Source organism: Osmerus eperlanus, chromosome 8 (genome assembly GCF_963692335.1).
Source record: "Osmerus eperlanus chromosome 8, fOsmEpe2.1, whole genome shotgun sequence".
Taxonomy (NCBI): Eukaryota; Metazoa; Chordata; class Actinopteri; order Osmeriformes; family Osmeridae; genus Osmerus; species Osmerus eperlanus.
The window spans coordinates 8,119,194-8,138,522 of record NC_085025.1 but is presented as its reverse complement, the minus strand read 5'-3'; the positions used below and the strand labels follow the sequence as shown (position 1 = coordinate 8,138,522).

The following is a 19,329-nucleotide window of genomic DNA, read 5'->3' as shown; positions in this document are numbered from 1 at the left end:
AGATACAGTACTCTCACACATTTGTTTATAGCAGGCACTGTACTGGCCAATGCTACCTGTGCAAACTAGCTCTATATGATTTTAGCATCCAAGAAGGCAACGCGTGATTGCTACCTTGATGAATAGGGGTCATTGTTATCTTACCAGCTTGTCAGTTTCTGATCTCCATGACGTGTCCCCTTCGCAGAGTGATCTTTCATATTAACTAGCGAATGTATTCGAATACAGTACTGTATTAAAGTACGTCCGAGTGCTGTCTGAAAAGCTACTGCTTTTCTTATGCTGCTTAGCTCGCTAGCTAATCCTGAACAGCAGCGGCCCTAACATTGGCTAGCTAACTACATATTGACCCTCCCTTTACGCCAATATGTAGCCACTCTATTCATAATATACAATTATCTACCTTCTAATTTTCCGAGACAAAATAGCAGTATTACCACCACGGAAAGCTTGGTAGGGCTGGTGATCTCACGCCTTGTGTCATAATGACGCTGTACCATGGCAACCGTGACTATGTAGTTCTGCTTTGGCGCCAGGGAGTTGCGCTGTAACCATCTGTTGCATTCGATTCTTCAACACACTAAAACCAGTTTTCTGTTCATCAAAAAATGTACCATGAAAAAATAACCCATAATTGCACCATTAACTATATCAGCCACCTGAATATGCTGAATGTGAATTATTCCTTGCCAGTGGGTCTCATTTCAAGATGGTAACATGGTCAATAGCGAGTTCAACATGGTCTGATGGTGAAAGAAAGGAACTAAACATTTTGAATAATTTCTTAAAGTGTATCATTTTTGTCTGTTTAAATTACACAACCATCACAAACTTTTCATGTGTGCCATGTTTATCTTCGATCTTTTTCACGTTTGACCACTAGATGGCGCTACATGACCCTAATATGATGTGTAGTGTTTTATTCAGACGTTGTTTCCAGAATACAAAGGAAGTTAACACCAAAAGAAAATCCAGACAAGTTCTACATTTTCAACATGGTTTATTTGAAGCACAGGAGTCAAATGTTGGTCTCACTCACCAGCTATTGGCATATTATATAATCCCATTCAAACTGAAACACAAAACCTCAATAGTAATCCCATTCATGGGAGGCAGTATGAGAGTGGCTAGATAAACCTTAACGCACTCTGTTCTCAACTCTTCTCTCAGCCAAGACAATCCCACACTTCTCAGGAAAACTGAGGGTTGAATCCAGTGCAGTGCAACACAACTGGATGTATAATAGCTTATATGACAACATGATGACAAAGGGAGCTATGGTGTCCTGTGAGGGTCAATAATATAGTCTTCTGATGACCACATAACTTTTACAGGGCGCATCTACTGGTACCCAGTTGGCATGATCTGGTAATGATCTGGTAATATGTTTTTCCATTCCTGCAGGATAACAAGTGCAATGTTTGACAAAGCCATCGGCAAATTGATACTACTTAAAAAACAAGCCCATTTGGCAGAGTGGACACATACTGAACACACCACACACATACGCACGTACACATGCACACCCACGCACACATAAACAGACAAACGCACGCACTCACGCACACACACACAGACACGCACACACAAAACCAGACCAGAACAAACTGACTGATAAGTTAGTTAACTATTGATAGCTTGACAAATTTATGGACTCCAATTGACATTGTTTACTAGCTTGATAAGGCACTGCACTGTGCATAATATAACATATCAAAAATAAGCTTAATCACTAGACCTCTTTGAGGCTTTTGCTTAATGTTTGCTTATCTTCTTATAAACGCTGACACATCTGTAACGATGGACTGATCCCCTTCTTAGGAAACAAGACAACGACCAGACACATTATCACTAGGGTTGGGTCCCTGAGGTGCCAGACAAGAATCGCAACAACAGTATAAAAATATCTCATTATGACCATAAAGGAAGAAAAAAAAACACAATAAAAATACACAACAATAAAAACTATTAAATATTATAAAATAGATTTTATAAGGGCTGAGATGAATTCCAAAAACAACAACTTGTGGTTCAAAAGTTCCAAAGTCAGCATGGTTGAACCATGGTTATCTACTACGATTGTCTGCAACATCAGCGTCAGTCTGTCCGGCTATCCGGTTATTTCATCCTACTGTACGGTTTCATTAAGAACTCTCCAAAACTCTTCTGTGTGTCTGAATACTGGAGGGTGAGTGATTGTTAAGCAAAGCTGCAAGATCTTTCTAGTCTGTAAATGTTGTTCAGCTCTCAGTATAAGTATGTACTGAAATAAGGTGGTGTATTCAGTCAGCTTTCAGTCTGCACCGCTCTGCTCGTGTCTGCGGAAGGTATCCCATGAACCTCTGCTTCCAGAAGGTCTGGTTAGGGTCGATGGCAGTGCACTGAATGACCTTTCACCTTTGCCTTAACCAATGAGGGGCAGGCTTCTGGCCAAGCTTACCAGACGGAGGGGGGAGGAGCTTATATCCACAGTGAAAACACAGAGAGGTCTTGATAATAGGAACCACACGACACTGACAGACAGGCAGACGGACACACACACAGAAAAGCAGAAAGACACACAACAGACAAGCAGGCAGACAGACAGGGAGACAGACACACACACACACACACACAGGCAGACATATTCTGCTCCCAAGTGTGGTTCCACCCCTCGTGGTTCTCAGCGGTCCGGGGCCCTGTCCTAGACCCCATCGGTCCTTCCATGGTCCATGTTTGCATTTGCACGCCTAAGCATATCAAGTAACAAAAGCTCTGTCATCGACCGCTTCCCCTGCCGTCCCCCCGTGGTCCATCTGTGGCCCATTTGCGGTCCTTCTGCGGTTCCACCTCAGTAGTAACGGTTGAGGCTGCGCGTCCCGGGGATGTCGGGCTGTCCGTTCATCCAGATCTCTCGTATGATCCTCTCCCTCTCCTCCAGGCGCTGCGCCCGTTCCAGCTCCTCCGCCGACGTGAACACGTTCATGTTGAGCGTGCGCTCGAATCGCCGGTGCCTCCGCGCCGACAGGTCCGAGGTGGTGTCCCAGTCCGAGTCGGAGTCGCTGGAGTCGGAGGACGAGTCGGCGGGCCTCGTTCGCTTTTTGGCGGGCGGCCGTTTGCGAGGCTGGCAGTCGGTGCGACAGGAGATCTGGAGCACCAGGGCGAAGAGGGTGAGGAAGAGACCCAGACACACCCCGCACACGAAGAACAGGGCAGCTCTCTCCGGGTGATCTAGAGAGAGGTAAAGACAGGGAGGGAGAGAATGAGAGAGAATGAGAGACACAGAGAGAAAGAGAGATGGAAAGAGAGAGAAAGAGGTGGAGAGAGGGGGGAAGAGTTGGAGGTTTCAAAAGAGAGAAGTATGAAGAGATGGAAAAAGACCTAGAATGAGATATCTTATTTATAAAACAAAATGATTCATTTGGTAAAAGTAGATGCTCTCAACCCCCTTATGCAACTCACTTATCTTCTACATTCTGAGTGGAAAGCATGAAAGTGAAACATCCTTCATTTGGACTCAGCCAGGCCTGTCAGGTCTGCACTGCAGGCTAATGCTGGCCCTCATGCCCCACCTTCCCAGTGTCATAGTAAGTGTTCACAGTCAGCCATGGATTACAATGCCAGCTCCAGCCACAGTTCCCATGTCCAGTGGGAATGTGTGTGTTATCAGGGACAATGGTGCTTCTATTAGAGGAGAGATTCTCAGCCTGATAGAGGTCGCACACCAACCCTCCCTCACGTAATCTCTGGCGTATCATGAAGCTGTTTCCAGTCCCCTGTGCTTGTGTTTATTTGTGCTCAGCGGAGGCTGTTCCAGAGCGAACTGGCCTGCCCCCGCGGCTGTGTACAGTACTATGTGCGCGTGTAGTGTGTGATTGTGTAGTGTGTGAGTGTGTAAGTGTGTTTATTTAAATGTGTGTGCTGCATGTGCGTCTATTCCTCCATGCAGTAAGTGGGTTTATTTTTTTCTCCAGAGTGGGAGTTAAAGCAACAGGAAAGACTCATTCTCTCTCTCTCTCTCTCTCTCTCTCTCTCTCTCTCTCTCTCTCTCTCTCTCTCTCTCTCTCTCTCTCTCTCTCTCTCTCTCTCTCCCTCCCTCCCTCCCTCCCTCCCTCCCTCCCTCCCTCTCTCTCTCTCTCTCTCTCTCTCTCTCCCCTCTCTCTCTCTTTCTCTCTCTCTCTCTCTCTCTCTCTCTCTCTCTCTCTCTCTCTCTCTCTCCCTCTCTCTCTCTCTCTCTCTCTCTCTCTCTCTCTCTCTCTCTCTCTCTCTCTCTCCCTCTCTCTCTCTCTGCTTGTGTTTTAGCAGCTGGCTGGAGCAGGTAAAGAATTGGGATGGACGTACGGACGTAATGTGTTTCTTTGAACACGTGTGTGTGTGTGTATGTGTGTGTGTGTGTGACCGCATGTATGTGTATGGGTTTCAGTGTGTATTTTAGTGTGGGATATCTCTCTTCCACATCTACATTCCTCCAGTCAGTACAATGTTTATCCACCTCTCCCTCACAGACAGGGGGGTCTGAGTTTGGGCACCATATCCTGACCAGACCTGCAGTGTTCTACCACCCACAACTCTCCCACCACCAGTTTAGATCATAAGTGTTGTACCACCCTCAACTATGTCACATGATCTCAAGAACCTGCTTGGATGGTGTGTTACGCAACCTCATGGTCTTACCTGCTATGAAGGTGTGTTACATAGTCTCATGGTCTTACCTGCTATGAAGGTGTGTTACATAATCTCAAGGTCTTACCTGATATGAAGGTGTGTTAGATAATCTCAAGGTCTTACCTGCTATGAAGGTGTGTTACATAGTCCCATGGTCTTACCTGCTATGAAGGTGTGTTACATAGTCCCATGGTCTTACCTGCTATGAAGGTGTGTTACATAATCTCAAGGTCTTACCTGCTATGAAGGTGTGTTACATAATCTCAAGGTCTTACCTGCTATGAAGGTGTGTTACATAATCTCAAGGTTTTACCTGCTATGAAGGTGTGTTACATAATCTCAAGGTCTTACCTGCTATGAAGGTGTATGCTGCCAGGGCATTGCTGATGAGAGCCATTCTTGAGCTGCCGGCTGTGGTGTTGATGACGGGGTGCATGTCTGGAGGGCGGGGGGGGCTCTCTTCCACACCTCCTCTTCCTCCTCCTCCTCCTGCAGAAGTCTTCTCCTCCTCAGAGTAGGAGCCAGACTCCCTCCCTCTCTTCTTCTTTCCTGGAGGAGAAACAGCAGCTGGATGAGATGCAGTGCACTACGACATCAAGATTTCCTTGAAAACTGCAGTGTTTACAGTGTTCATTCTTACCAGCGGGCATGAAGATAAGACTTGGTCACCTACACTGTTATCAAACGCTGTGTCTGAAACAGCACATGTAGACCACACAACTCTGATTTACCAGGCTGCATATGTCATGTTTTAATGTTTCACTTACAGTAAAGCTGCTGTGCGTCATTTACGATGAAGAGAACAGTAAGGTGATGAATCAGGATTACAGTCACAAGCTGGATTCCAGAGACGTAGACTCACTTCCTTAGGGACTGCCCCCCAACCCACATACATGGGCTGTGTTTGACACAAAATAGTATATCTGGACCAACACACACACACACACGTGTACACACACACACACAAATCATGATCTTATCATTTCACCTGATTCTGTCAAGATCATTCTGACTCAGGAAATACTCAACATCCACATGAAGAACTTAAGAACGTTTCAACTTCTAAAAAACCTTTACGCCTGTCTTTGACAAAACAGTTTGACAGCTAATCTGGCCATTTCATCTGCATGTTTTAGATATGGGGTTTCTTTCAATGTTTACACTCCAGCTTGTGTGTGCTGTGGACTCTCCCATAAGGAGCAGCAGGGAAGGAGGCAGCATGGGGTTCAGATTAGACCAGTCCAGATGGTGAGTAGTCTGGACTGGGTTCAGATTAGACCAGTCCTGATGGTGAGGAGTCTGGACTGGGTTCAGATTAGACCAGTCCTGATGGTGAGGAGTCTGGTGTAGGGGGCTCTGGGTCTCACTTGCAGTAACATATGAGTTTTGTTTTTATACACACATTATTCAGCATTATACACACTGTCAACCTGCTGTGACATGGGAAGCATGTCCTGGCCAGGAGTCTGTGTCTATGTCCTCCTCTTCTATGTGTTTAGGTTCCACGCTTCAGTGAAAACAAAACCACTCCTACCAGACAGACAGAGTAAACATATATAAACACTGTAGGCCTCAGTGAAGTGTCCTGAGTGTCCTGTTTGTGTGTGTGCGTTTGTGTTGTATATGTTGACTTCAACGTGTCCGTGTCCGCGTGTCCATATCTGTGTGTACATTTGAGTGCGTATTTGCGTTTATATATTTGTGTGTGTGAGGAGGAGGGTGTGCACAGCTGTCACACACACTTGGGACCTGCAATTGCAGGAGCAGTAAGGTGTGTCAGCCTTTATCTGGTACATGCAGTTTAAAGTGGAACTGTTGACTGAGGGGATAAATGTTTCCACCTGGACTGACTACTGTCGTGGCACACATCGGCTAGCATTTAGCCTCCTCTGCCTTGCTCCCATAAAGACAGAAGGACGACTCAGATGGAAAAAGATAGATAGAATGCGGGGAAACGGATCGGTCAAACAGAGATATCGGATCGTTTTATGAGGATCCATGGAACATGTTCTTAGTTTGGCCCCCTAATCTAGATGAGATTATAAAACAGCAACAGGAAATGAGACAGATGAAACGATTGGGTGATTTACAGTGAATGGAAAAAGCGGCAGGGGTCCAGAAACGTTGTGTTCTCTGCCCTCTCTCCCTGGTCTCTCCTCTGCTGAGATGGAAACAGAGTTTTCCAGATGGACCGAGTGAGAGAGGTACTGCACGACTGGAAGTAAAGTCATTCATGTGTGAAGGACTGTCAGCACAACAGACACACTCCTCTTCCTGCTCCTCTGTTCTCTTCTCTCTCTCTCATCTCTCTATCTCCCTAATCTGTGCCGGGTGAGTAGGCCTACACAGAGAGTCATTAGTGTGTCTGGAATATGGCCATCCTTCTTCATGAATGATGCTTTGTTTGTGTTTCATCCTTGGTGGTATCTCTTCTCGTTCCCACTCTCTATCCCTCTCGTTGACTCTCTCTCTCCCTCCATCTCTCTTTCTTTCTCTCTGTCTCCCTTCCACTCTCTTCCTGCCTGAGTCCTGGGAAGTTACGCAAGTATTTGTCAATATAACAAAGATGTTCATCGCTAATTGTCATGCTCTTTGTTCACTAATGATCTCTGATTAAGAACAGTACCTAAATCAGCTCATGGGTGACTGTGTGTTTCAATGAGTGTGTATGCAGGTATATTTTGTCTGAATACTGTGTCTGAATGTCTTCGTGTCTGTGTGTGTCACAGTATGTATGTATGTGTGTGTGTGTGTGTGTGTGTAGGGTACTCACCTGGCACTGTGTCAGGGGTTATGAGTGAGCTCCCATCTGGCGGGGCGCTGTCTCCAACCACATTGGGGTCATGGGCATGGGGTGGACGGGGGTACACGGGCCTGGGAGAGGGGTCCTGGAGAAGCTTCTTTGGGACTGGAGAGAGGGAGGATGGTGTGGGGAGGAGGAGGGGGATGAGAGAGGGAGGATGGTGTGGGGTGGAGGAGGGGGATGAGAGAGGGAGGATGGTGTGGGGAGGAGGAGGGGGAGGAGAGAGGGAGGATGGTGTGGGGAGGAGGAGGGGGATGAGAGAGGGAGGATGGTGTGGGGAGGAGGAGGGGTAGGAGAGAGGGAGGATGGTGTGGGGAGGAGGAGGGGGATGAGAGAGGGAGGATGGTGTGGGGTGGAGGAGGGGGATGAGAGAGGGAGGATGGTGTGGGGTGGAGGAGGGGTAGGAGAGAGGGAGGATGGTGTGGGGAGGGGGAGGGGGATGAGAGAGGGAGGATGGTGTGGGGAGGAGGAGGGGGAGGAGAGAGGGAGGATGGTGTGGGGAGGAGGAGGGGTATGACAGAGGGAGGATGGTGTGGGGAGGAGGAGGGGGAGGAGAGAGGGAGGATGGTGTGGGGAGGAGGAGGGGGATGAGAGAGGGAGGATGGTGTGGGGTGGAGGAGGGGGATGAGAGAGGGAGGATGGTGTGGGGAGGAGGAGGGGGATGAGAGAGGGAGGATGGTGTGGGGTGGAGGAGGGGTAGGAGAGAGGGAGGATGGTGTGGGGAGGAGGAGGGGGATGAGAGAGGGAGGATGGTGTGGGGTGGAGGAGGGGTAGGAGAGAGGGAGGATGGTGTGGGGAGGAGGAGGGGGAGGAGAGAGGGAGGATGGTGTGGGGAGGAGGAGGGGGAGGAGAGAGGGAGGATGGTGTGGGGTGGAGGAGGGGGATGAGAGAGGGAGGATGGTGTGGGGAGGAGGAGGGGGATGAGAGAGGGAGGATGGTGTGGGGAGGAGGAGGGGGATGAGAGAGAAGGAAAAAGTGTGGTAAAACATTAAGTTTTAGGTTCAGTCACTGGATGATGAGATATAAAACAAAGTCCCTTCCTGGTGGGAGGGAAGGAGGGAGGCTGGCTAAAGGGTGGAGAGAGGGTGAGACAGAAGAGGGTAATAAAAGAGACTGGGGGAGCGACAGGATGAAACAGGAGAGAGGTATAGACAGGAGAGTCATACAGAGTTACGGCTGTGAGTCAGGCACTTCTGACCCAGCAAGGGCTATTCCCGAAATCGACGTTCGACTTATGCCTTCCCACACCCCCCCTCCCTCTAGCTCCCCCACCTCACAGTATCCTGTGACTCAGGCACCATGCTCTCATCCCAGACGCAGTCCCCACAATGCAGCAGTGTTTTTTTTTTTTACATTCCAGCCCCCTCACATATGGTTTAGTGACCACTCTGGTCAACATATCTGTCTGTCTGTCTGTATGGCTGTGTAATGGGTGATTTACTGCCTACAAATTGTCTGTACGTCCCCCAGTCCCCCCACTCCCCCACACACATCTCCCTCCACCCGGCCTGTTTCCAAACCCCTGGCCCACAACAACAGAGATGGGGGTGAAGAAGAAAAAAATACAATTAATAATAATGTCTCTTTTTGCTGAGCTCTGCAGAAATACAAACTACGAAAATCAAAAGACAAGTTTTCGAGAAAAAGGGGCTATTTGTTTGAAAACCCCAGCGTGAATAAACACACCAAACCAAATTTCCCGAGACTTTTTTCGGCTCCACTCCATGAGCCAATAAAAAAGCTGGAACAGACCTCGCATAGCCCCGAGAAGCAGCCCCAGCCAGCATCGAAAGTACCGCACACTTACCACTCATACAGACACTGCACTATCCAGTATGGATACTTGCCAACAGTACCCTCACACAGAGCGTTTCAAAGCCAGTCTGTATACTAGTCTGTGTGCACACACAGTATACTTGCAACAAAGTATGCACTAGTGAATAGGGTGAAAAATACACCTAAAACAGAATAACATACATTTTGAAATTTAATTTCTAAAAGTCCTGTTGGCCATGTCCAACCTCTTCATTCTGACAGGCTAATGAGCCCACCCCAACCCACCACAGGCCCATCCCCCTAGCCTTGATTACAGACCTCTGATTGGCTATAATTGGCTGCACATGTAGCCCAGGGTCACAGCTGGTAGATGCCAAGTTGGTCTTACCATCGATGCTTACACACACACACACACATACACACATAAACACACACAGACATGCACACACAGGCACAAGCATCTTTTCACACACACATGCAAACGCACCTGCACACATACATACCAGCCCACATTATATCTGTTGTGAACTGTGTAAATGATTGCTCCTGTTAGCCTGGTTCATGCCTGGTTCATGCCTGGTTCATGCCTGGTTCCTGTCTGGCTCAGCTCCAGGAAACAAGGAAGGAAACAAGCGCTCAAGTGACAACTGGCTGTCAGCAAACAGAGCAGTCAACAGAAAACCTGAGGACAAGAACACAGCTAACCTCACATCAGGAAGCCAGTAGGAATGAGGGAGGAATGAGAGGCAGAGGTGAGAGGGAGAAAGAGAGGGAGAGAAATAGAGTTAAGCATAGAGAGAGATGGAGAGTTAGGTAGAAAGAGAATGAGAGAGAGTTATGGAGACAGAGGGAGAAAGAGAGGGAGAGAGGGAGAAAGAAAGAGTGCGAGGGTGAGAAACAATGTATAAATCTATATGTGGAATCTGCCAGCGCTTTAATGACATGGTCGTGAAAACGTTGAGCGAATGATTCCTCTTATGTCTTATTATAACTCTGCTAACGGGATCCTGGCCACACTCCCTTCCTCTCTCTGCACAGTGCAAGAACCCCAGCACACCACAGGGAGTGGGAACATGAGGAGAGGACTGCGAAGGGAGAGAGAGAGAGAGAGAAGGGAGACAGGGAGATGGAGGGGAGAGAGGTGGAGGGAGAGAGAGGGTGAGAGAAAAATAGTTGGAGAGAAAAACAGAGAGATAGGGGGTGAGAGAGAGCAAGATGGAGGTTGAGAGAGAGCGATGGTGAGAGAGAGAGCAATGGTGAGAGAGAGAGCGATGGTGAGAGAGAGAGCGATGGTGAGAGAGAGAGAGAGATGGTGAGAGAGAGAGAGATGGTGGAGGACGGGAGGGGGAGAGATGGTAAGGGGGACAGGGGAGGGGGACAGGGCTCAGGAGACCAGCAGGCCTGTAACAAAGGGTTGTGTATACATTGGCAGAAACACACGTTGTTTTCACTGGACTCTGGAGCACTCTGGAGGGAGAGAAAAAGAGAGGTGGAGGGAGAGAAAAAGAGAGGGAGAGAGAGAGATGGAGGGAGGGAGCCAGAGGCCTATGTCCAGACCAGAGCTAAACTGCAGTGGGACAATGCTTTTAGAGCCTGATGGGGAAAAGGCAGCACAATGAAACCCACCTGGGAAGAGGGGAAGAGAGGGGGAGAGGACACAGGAGGACACCACAGACAAGCGCCGAGAGAAAGAGGGAGAGGGAGGGAAAGAGAGAGAGAATTAGAAAAAGTGAAGAAAGGGTTTGGAGAAAGAGTGAATGGCAGCTGCAGCTGGATGTGACTGAAGTGCATTTAAACAGTGCAGTGCAGTGTGTGTGTGTGTGTGTGTCAGGGGACTGAGCAACTCTGTCTGGCTTCAATCAAACCTTAGCCTGGGCCCCCCTTAATCTGAGACATCAAAGTGCCGCTCCCCTAAACTCATTTCATATACACACACACACACACACACAGACCCAAAACGCATGTAGCTAATAGCATTCTCGAGGAACAACATATGCTAGGTGAACAGGCCACAAGCTGAAGGTGTTGAGATTGCATTCCTCCTCTCTCCCCTCTGCCCCCTGTTCTCCACCCCTCCTCCTCTCTCCCCTCTGCCCCCTGTTCTCCACCCCTCCTCCCCTCTCCCCTCTGCCCCCTGTTCTCCATCACTCCTCCTCTCTCCCCTCTGCCCCCTGTTCTCCACCCCTCCTCCCCTCTCCCCTCTGCCCCCTGTTCTCCACCCCTCCTCCTCTCTCCCCTCTGCCCCCTGTTCTCCACCCCTCCTCCTCTCTCCCCTCTGCCCCCTGTTCTCCACCCCTCCTCCTCTCTCCCCTCTGCCCCCTGTTCTCCACCCCTCCTCCTCTCTCCCCTCTGCCCCTTGTTCTCCACCCCTCCTCCCCTCTCCCCTCTGCCCCCTGTTCTCCACCCCTCCTCCTCTCTCCCCTTTGCCCCCTGTTCTCCACCCCTCCTCATCTCTCCCCTCTGCCCCCTGTTCTCCACCCCTCCTCCCCTCTCCCCTCTGCCCCCTGTTCTCCACCTCTCCTCCTCTCTCCCCTCTGCCCCTTGTTCTCCACCCCTCCTCCTCTCTCCCCTCTGCCCCTTGTTCTCCACCCCTCCTCCTCTCTCCCCTCTGCCCCCTGTTCTCCACCCCTCCTCCTCTCTCCCCTCTGCCCCCTGTTCTCCACCCCTCCTCCTCTCTCCCCTCTGCCCCCTGTTCTCCACCCCTCCTCCTCTCTCCCCTCTGCCCCCTGTTCTCCACCCCTGCTCCACCCTTCCTCTCTCTTCCAAAGGATTTTCAGTGTCCAGAGTCTCACCAGGGAACATGCCCACCATGGAGAACTAACTGGGTCCAGCTGACTGCAGCAGATTGGGGAAGTGTGTGCCTGAGTGTGTGTGTGTTGTAATCAGGGTGATGGGGAGTCTTTGAGAAATCGTAGGATAGGTGATCGTGAAGAGTGCAGATGTCGGTGTGCAGATGCGGTCTTGTGAAGCCAGAGTTTATAAGTGTGTAATGTGTGTGTGTGTGTGTGTGTGTGGTTGTGAGAGGAAAGGACCTTTCTGACCTTAGCCAAGCCTCAGCATAAACGTAATGTTTTTCCAAACCCAAGCTGAGTACTCCCTTCATAGCCGTCACACCACACGTGCTGTGTGTGTTGTATACCTGATACTGATGAAAACCCTGGAACTGAAACAAACTTCCCTTCTTCTGGCTCAGCGAGGCGGGTTCAGTACCCCCCTCACCACCCCCAACACACACACACACACACACACACACACATCCAAGATTAATTTGCAAAGCCCATAGAGTCTGTTTTTCCCTTTTTACTACAATGGATAACACATAATTCTGGTTGAGCAGACACACACACACACACACTCAGAAACACACACACACACACACAAACACACACACTTAACAGTTGCTAGCAGGCAGACAGATGTAGGCACCGGAATAGTGGGCTGATGACAACGAGAGGTCATAACAAACAGTGTGAAACGGACCCTGCTTCAGTGTGACCCTCCCTCCCCCATACTCCTCCCAACACAGACCCCCCCCCCCCCCCCCCATCACCACACTCAGCATACCATGGAAGCCTCAGAATCAACTCCGACATCAAGAGACATAATCAAATCCTTGTTGAGGACATGAACTACACCGGACCAGTAAGACCTGCAGGCACCCAGGGTGGCAGGCCTGCATATGAGCAGGGTGTCCCTTTCAAAGGCTGACCACGCAGCAGGGTCCAACCACTAATATTCTCCCATGGTGACCTTCGACCCCCTGAGGGACAAGTGACCTGTCCAAACAGAGGCCTGGAGGGAGATGGTGTTTGTGTTTCATTCACTTTATTAGCGGTGGGGGAGAGAGACAGAGAGACAGACTGGGTAAGGGCAGGACAGCACGGTAACTCAAGAGTCAGCAGAACAGTATTATCTGATGTTTCACTGGGTCAACAAGGAAGCGCTAAATGCTGTGTCATCAGAGGGCACCCTACCCTAAACTCACTGGCCTGTGTCTGGTTTATGAGCTAATCAGATAAGAGACAAAAGCTCTGATTGGGAGAGGGCTGCTGAGGCATTCAAATTAGACTTGTGTATTGTCTGAGAAAAGGGGGTGTCTAGCGAAACCAGCCTCACAACAGCCTCTGCACAGATAAGAGCCTGGCTAGTCTAGACAGTGACAGGAAACAACAATGTTGGTCATGATGACTGTGGAAGCTGTGGTGGAAGTCCCCAGCTCCATGCAAGTCCATGGCTAAAGAGAACACCCCGCTGAAGACAGAGGGATTCTGGGACATGAAGTCTCAACGTGTGTCAGATGAGACAAAACCAGTCCAGATAATACCGTTTACATTTAGTGATTTAGCAGACGCTCTTATCCAGAGCAACTTACAGTAAGTAATTTGTCTCTCTCACATCTCTGTCTCCTCCCTGTCTATTACAAATGAAGGAAGGTAGGTTTGACATAGTTATCTCTCCATCAGTTTCGAACATTAAGCATGGTGCTAGAATGCAGACAGCCCACATTCTCTCTCCCTTTTATCTCTTCATCACTGTGGGCGGAGTCTGGCTAGCCCCAACGGAGAAAGTCCCACCTTCCAACCTTTCGCTCAGTCAGGTGTGTATGGAGTGTGTGTTTGAGTGTGCCTTTCTCTCTCAGGTATATTTGAGCTGTCTGTCATGGTGCCAGTATGTGTCTGTGCACGCTCCATGTCATTGCTGTGTAAACCCTTCCTCATACTGGAAGTGACCAGACATCCAGACAGCTGAACAGCTTTGGAAATACCCAACACGTGATAATCCATGACGACTAGTCTAGCAGGGCAGACTTGCCTAAGTGTGTGTGTGGTTCTTATTTGAGGAAGAAGGCAGGTTATCCAGTCCTGCATATGTGTCTCGATGTGTGTGTGTGTGTGTGCGTGTTGACAGAGCTCCAGTCTTAAGAGAGGCAGTTTGCCTGGCCAGGGGTAATTACACAGAGTTGTGTATCAGTCCAGACCTGTCATCGGCTCTCACTAATCACTACACAGCAGCCTGTGTCTGGTGCTGTAGTACACATATACACACGGTCATGTTGTACACACACACACACACACACACACACACACACACATACTGGTCCTGTCCTTACTGTCTACAGAACCCTGACTGAGCCTCACTGGCTATTATTAGAGTCCTCTCCTAAAATAGACTTCTGTGATTAAGCACACAAACACAAGCTACACTAGCGGCTGTTTCTAATCAAGAAGGAGAGAACAGAAGAGAAAGCACAGGGGAAGAGAGAGAAGGAAAGACAGACTGAGAGAGAGAGGGAGAGAGAGGTAGAGAGAGAGAGGGAGAGGGAGAGGGAGAGGGAGAGAGAGAGAGGGAGAGGGAGAGGGAGAGGGAGAGGGAGAGGGAGAGGGAGAGGGAGAGGGAGAGGGAGAGAGGGAGAGGGAGAGAGAGAGGGAGAGGGAGGGGAGTATCCATAAGACATGGAAGAGTGCGCTGCAGTAAACCCATCACATCATTTCCTTTCTCATCCCCCTCAACGGCTTGGGTTTCCTGGCACACGGGTCCACCACACACACACGGGCTCGCACACACACACACACACACACACACTCACGCACACTCTCTCTCTCTCTCACACACATACACCATCTATATAAAAATTCTGTTTATGTGTCATTGGACAGCTCTAATATTACCACCATACATATTCTCATTTCAGAAACTCAGTATTGTGTCCACACTTAGTGTCTAATCTGATCTAACAAGGTTGGTAGACTAAGTTCAGTTGGTGAGGAGTTTGGTGGCTTTCGAGTATATCTGCCTACTTCGGCTCCATATTCACACTGTCTGGTTGCCTCCTCTATACCTCACAGCTGTGTCCTTCAGGCTAGGGGCACACACACACACACACTCTCTTTTTCTCTCTCATTTTACAAGTGTCTTTAAAATAAACACCTGTTGTGGGCCTTGGGCTCGTGTCGTTGCTGGATCAGTATCCATCTCGGTGATTCGATAACGAACTGCAGCTAACACAGTTACAGCAGCACATTACACTCAGAGACAACTGCTCCTTCTCTGTTGATGTCTCAATTACCACCACAGCATCTCCGTTTCACACTCCCCACGACGGCTCCAAACAGCTGGGAATGCCTTCCCTGCCCCGCGTCTGACAGCTCAACTCCCATTCTAGAAGTTGTGTTCATTTGGATGCCAGCATTAGAGCAGAGCTTGAGGGTAGAACTCTCTGGAAAGTTCACCAGCGAGCACAGCAGGAGTTGAACATTTTCTAAATAGCCACCTGGGTAAAACGACAATCTTGCTTCATGTGGTGTTTCTGTGAGGGAAGGGGGGCTTTGACACGAACAAGACCCACATGAACACATGAACCAAAAGAAAAAAAAGAAGGAAAGAGAGAGAGAGAGAGAGAGAGAAAGGGAGGGAGGACAGCAGAGAGGTAGGGAGGATGGCAGAGATAGAGAAGAAAGATCAAGAAAGAGAGAGGAAAACGGGAAGAGAAGAAGAGAGAAAGGACTGGAGCAGGGGTGGAGCTAACCCTTGACATTTATGGGTAAAATCTGTATGGTACACTCTACCTGATTGGTCAAGCATGACAGTGAGCATCCACCATACAAAGGGCCTACTATCCTGCTATCCCAATTCAAGTTTGGAACAGCAAGCTTGGAAAGGTAATAATCTGCAAGATAACAATGAATAATTGTGCTGTGCCTTTTACCTGAGATTGTATGAGTCAAACGAATCACAGAATCATAGAATATTCGCACTGTTTCAGGACCCTGTCTCTTCCGGCAGAGATGGAGTGTACTGTTCTGTTGTAAGAGGACATAAGGAAAGTATATTGCTGTCAAAAGAGGATTGGATGCTAATGGAAGAGGGGGGGTTAAACATTTTAACATTTTAAAAGGGGAGTCTGGTTGAAATAGTTTAAGAAGCCCTGTTCTAGCTTTATTTAAAGCAGCGGTGTATAGCAGGCCAACAGCTAAGCCAACATCATAGGCCTCCTGATGACTGGCTAGGATCAACAAGCTAAGATCAGGGTATATGTGTCCAGACTGTGGCTTCACTGGTCTTAAAGGGTCATTCCAAAAGTATGGTTCTGGCAGGGCATCCAGGATAACAAAGAGATAGAGAGAGAGAGAGACAGAGAGAGACAGAGAGAGAGAGAGAGAGAGAGAGAGAGAGAGAGAGAGAGAGAGAGAGAGAGAGAGAGAGAGAGAGAGAGAGAGAGAGAGAGAGAGAGAGAGAGGGAGGAAAGAGGGAGCTGGCCTGGACTCACATTGGCATCGCTAAACAAACACGACAGTGGAGGTCTGGCTCTGCTTTTAGCTGACGGACGCCATTATGTACAGTGATTAAAACCAACAGAGAGCGAGAAGAGGAGACAAAGGGAGGAAGAGAGAAAGAGGGAGAGAGAAAAAAATGAGAGAATTAGAAAGAGCGAGAGGATATCTAGAGAGAAGTGCTAGTGAGACTGTCCAGGCCCACACACCCAGCAGTAATATCACAGTTATTAGTAGGAAACTACCAGAAGATTATCCCAACCCAAACAGAGCACAGTCACCTTGACACTGACCAGACTCTGAAACGACGGGTATAACCTCCATACGTCTGTCACACTTATGCACCACTATACACACTGTACATGACCCAACACGTGCTCAGGCCCACTTTAGGTTACATACACTCATTTTGGCTTATATACACGTCTGTACGTGTCACTGACAATGTGTGTGCATGTGCTCCTGCCTGTGGTAAGAGTACAGCCGGCTCATTTTCATCTGGTCATGTGATGCTCTTCGCTTATATTACCCAGTGACTTGTAACCCCTTAGGCTACGGTTGGACGGTAGTTTATTATCAGCGGGGTAATTACCCACATGGAGCTGTATCAAGAGAGCTGACTCGTTCTGGATGAGCGTGGTCACACGTGACCTGGTCACATGGTCATCAGGCTCACACGCAGCAAGACGGTGAGTTCTGATCTGAGGTGGTTACCAAAGTTGATGTAGCCCATGGTAGGTTCTATAGCACTGTACATACTGTTTAGCTTAGCATAGTTTAGCCCCTATATCTTTCCAGTACAGCATGTTTGGATTAGCCTAGCCTTTACAGCGTTGCAGGTGTTCTTTCTTGAAACCAACATCCATTACAAGGATGGGAGCCAGAGTGGAGGCTGCAGCGATTTAATGCTTCATTCAAACCCAGGGCTATAAACTCGCCGCCTACATCATTAATGTGTCTGCTAATTCTGCCGACCCGACCTGTAATATGGGAGTGCTAAAAGTACTGAAGAGACACAACCTAAAACATGTGTTTACAGTTCATAGAGGAAAACAAACCTTGCCTACAGCATGTGTTTATGTCAATAAAGTCACAAGTCTACAAAACACAGCAAAATTAACACAATTTTCTCTGGCTTTTCAATAAACTACCTTAATTAAACTCTCTATCCACCCCCAAACCCTCTCTTTACTCCCTTTTTCAACATTTAGACATTGAAAGTCTGAAAACAGAGTTGGGTTAGCTGGTTATGAGCTGAGTGGGGTTGCTTAGAAGTTTCAGTTTTCATGACAGGGAACCAATAGATGTTTATCTGAACCTGAATGAAGTTCTGTGCCTCTTTCTCTATCGCTCTCTCTTTTTCTCTCACTCTTTCTCTTTCTCTCTCACTCTTTCTCTTTTTCTCTACCACTCTCTCCATCTCTGGCATTGTCTATCCTACTCTTTTTTGTCACTTTTTCTATCAAGCTATTTGTCTTACCCATTCTATTGCTTTCACTTTGTGGACTCTGCCAGTCTTCACTTACCCTAAACCTCTCTCCCATCCTCTCATTCTCTCTCTCTCTCTCTCTCTCTCTCTCTCTCTCTCTCTCTCTCTCTCTCTCTCTCTCTCTCTCTCTCTCTCTCTCTCTCTCTCTCTCTCTCTCTCTCTCTGTGCAGCACATGTTTCTGGGCACAAGTCATTCCCTGCTCCTCAGAACAAATTGAGTTTAATGAGGGAGAGGGGGGTTTAGATGGAGGGAAGGATGGAGAGAGGGATGGAGGGAAGAGAGGTGGAGGCAGGAAGGGAGGGCAGCAGAGGGGTCAGGAGGGATTTATGCATGAGGGAGGGAGAAATAGGGAGGTAGGGGGGATTGAGTAGGGATGGTGAGAGGGACGGAGAGATGGAGGAAGAAGGGAAGGAGGCAAAACCAGATCTGTAAAAGTACAGAACATGCCTCGATACCTGGGCTTAGCAATGCAGTAGTCTGAGTATACTCTCTGACACACACACACACACACACACACACACACACACACACACACACACACACACACACACACACATACACTCACGCGCCCAGACACATATATACACACCAACACCCTAGTGACCTCCAAAGCCAGGAGAGAAGGAGGAGGCTCTGCAAGCATCTCATCCAGAGATATATGGCCTCCAGCAGCCATAAAGCTGCCCATCTTCAGATCCCTGTCCTAGCACAGTCTGCACAATAACACAGCTTCAGATGAGTCCGACCTCCAGAGATCTTCCAGAGTTCCTCTGTAAACCATGTCTCTGTTGACACCAGGACCAAGCACAGACACACAAAATAAGTGTGTGTGTTTGAGTGAGTATGGTGTGTCTGATCCCAGCTGTTCTGCCTCAGAAAGGATCAACTTCTGGAAGAGGAGCTGACAGTGTCCAGCTCTGAGAGAGACTGGTGGGGAGATGAGTGTGAGAACCTAGTGAAGAATGGTCTGGTATGGTAATGTGTGTATGTGTGTGTGTGTAGTGGTGTGCATGGGCAGGACTGTAGAGTTGTTGGGTGGTACAGTGGGTGGTACTTTTAGGGTGATGCTGGGGGGGTTTAGGGAGTGGCTGGGGGTGGGGGGGGCTTATCATGGGGTTGGGGAGTTAGGGGATGGGGGGATGGGTGGGACCTGAGGGTACGGAGGATTGGGGGGGGGGGGGCAGGGATGAACCCCCACGAAGCAGCTGCTTGTTGGCCGAAGAATGCCAGGAAGTTCCGGTGCCCACCACATCTGCTTTGACGATCAGGAGCCCCCTAACATGGGCTGGATAGGGGATCCAAGGGCGGGGGAGGGCGGACGCAGGGGTGGGGGTGGATTGAGTGC

The 19,329-nt window shown here is 48.9% G+C and overlaps 1 protein-coding gene across 4 annotated transcripts in view; it reads right to left on the bottom strand.

The window, feature by feature from the left end:
- Positions 1–980: 980 nt before the first annotated feature.
- Positions 981–19,329, bottom strand: part of LOC134025302 (protein eva-1 homolog A) — a 54,382-nt gene continuing 36,033 nt past the window's right edge. For all 4 annotated transcript variants that reach the window (XM_062468239.1, XM_062468241.1, XM_062468242.1 and 1 more), the window contains 3 exons: positions 7,418–7,552; positions 4,996–5,193; positions 981–3,210 (listed from right to left, as the gene is read on the bottom strand). In XM_062468239.1, the coding sequence (XP_062324223.1) occupies positions 2,831–3,210; positions 4,996–5,193; positions 7,418–7,552 (713 nt within the window). In that variant the 3' untranslated portion in view covers positions 981–2,830. The remainder of the gene's footprint in view (positions 3,211–4,995; positions 5,194–7,417; positions 7,553–19,329) is intronic.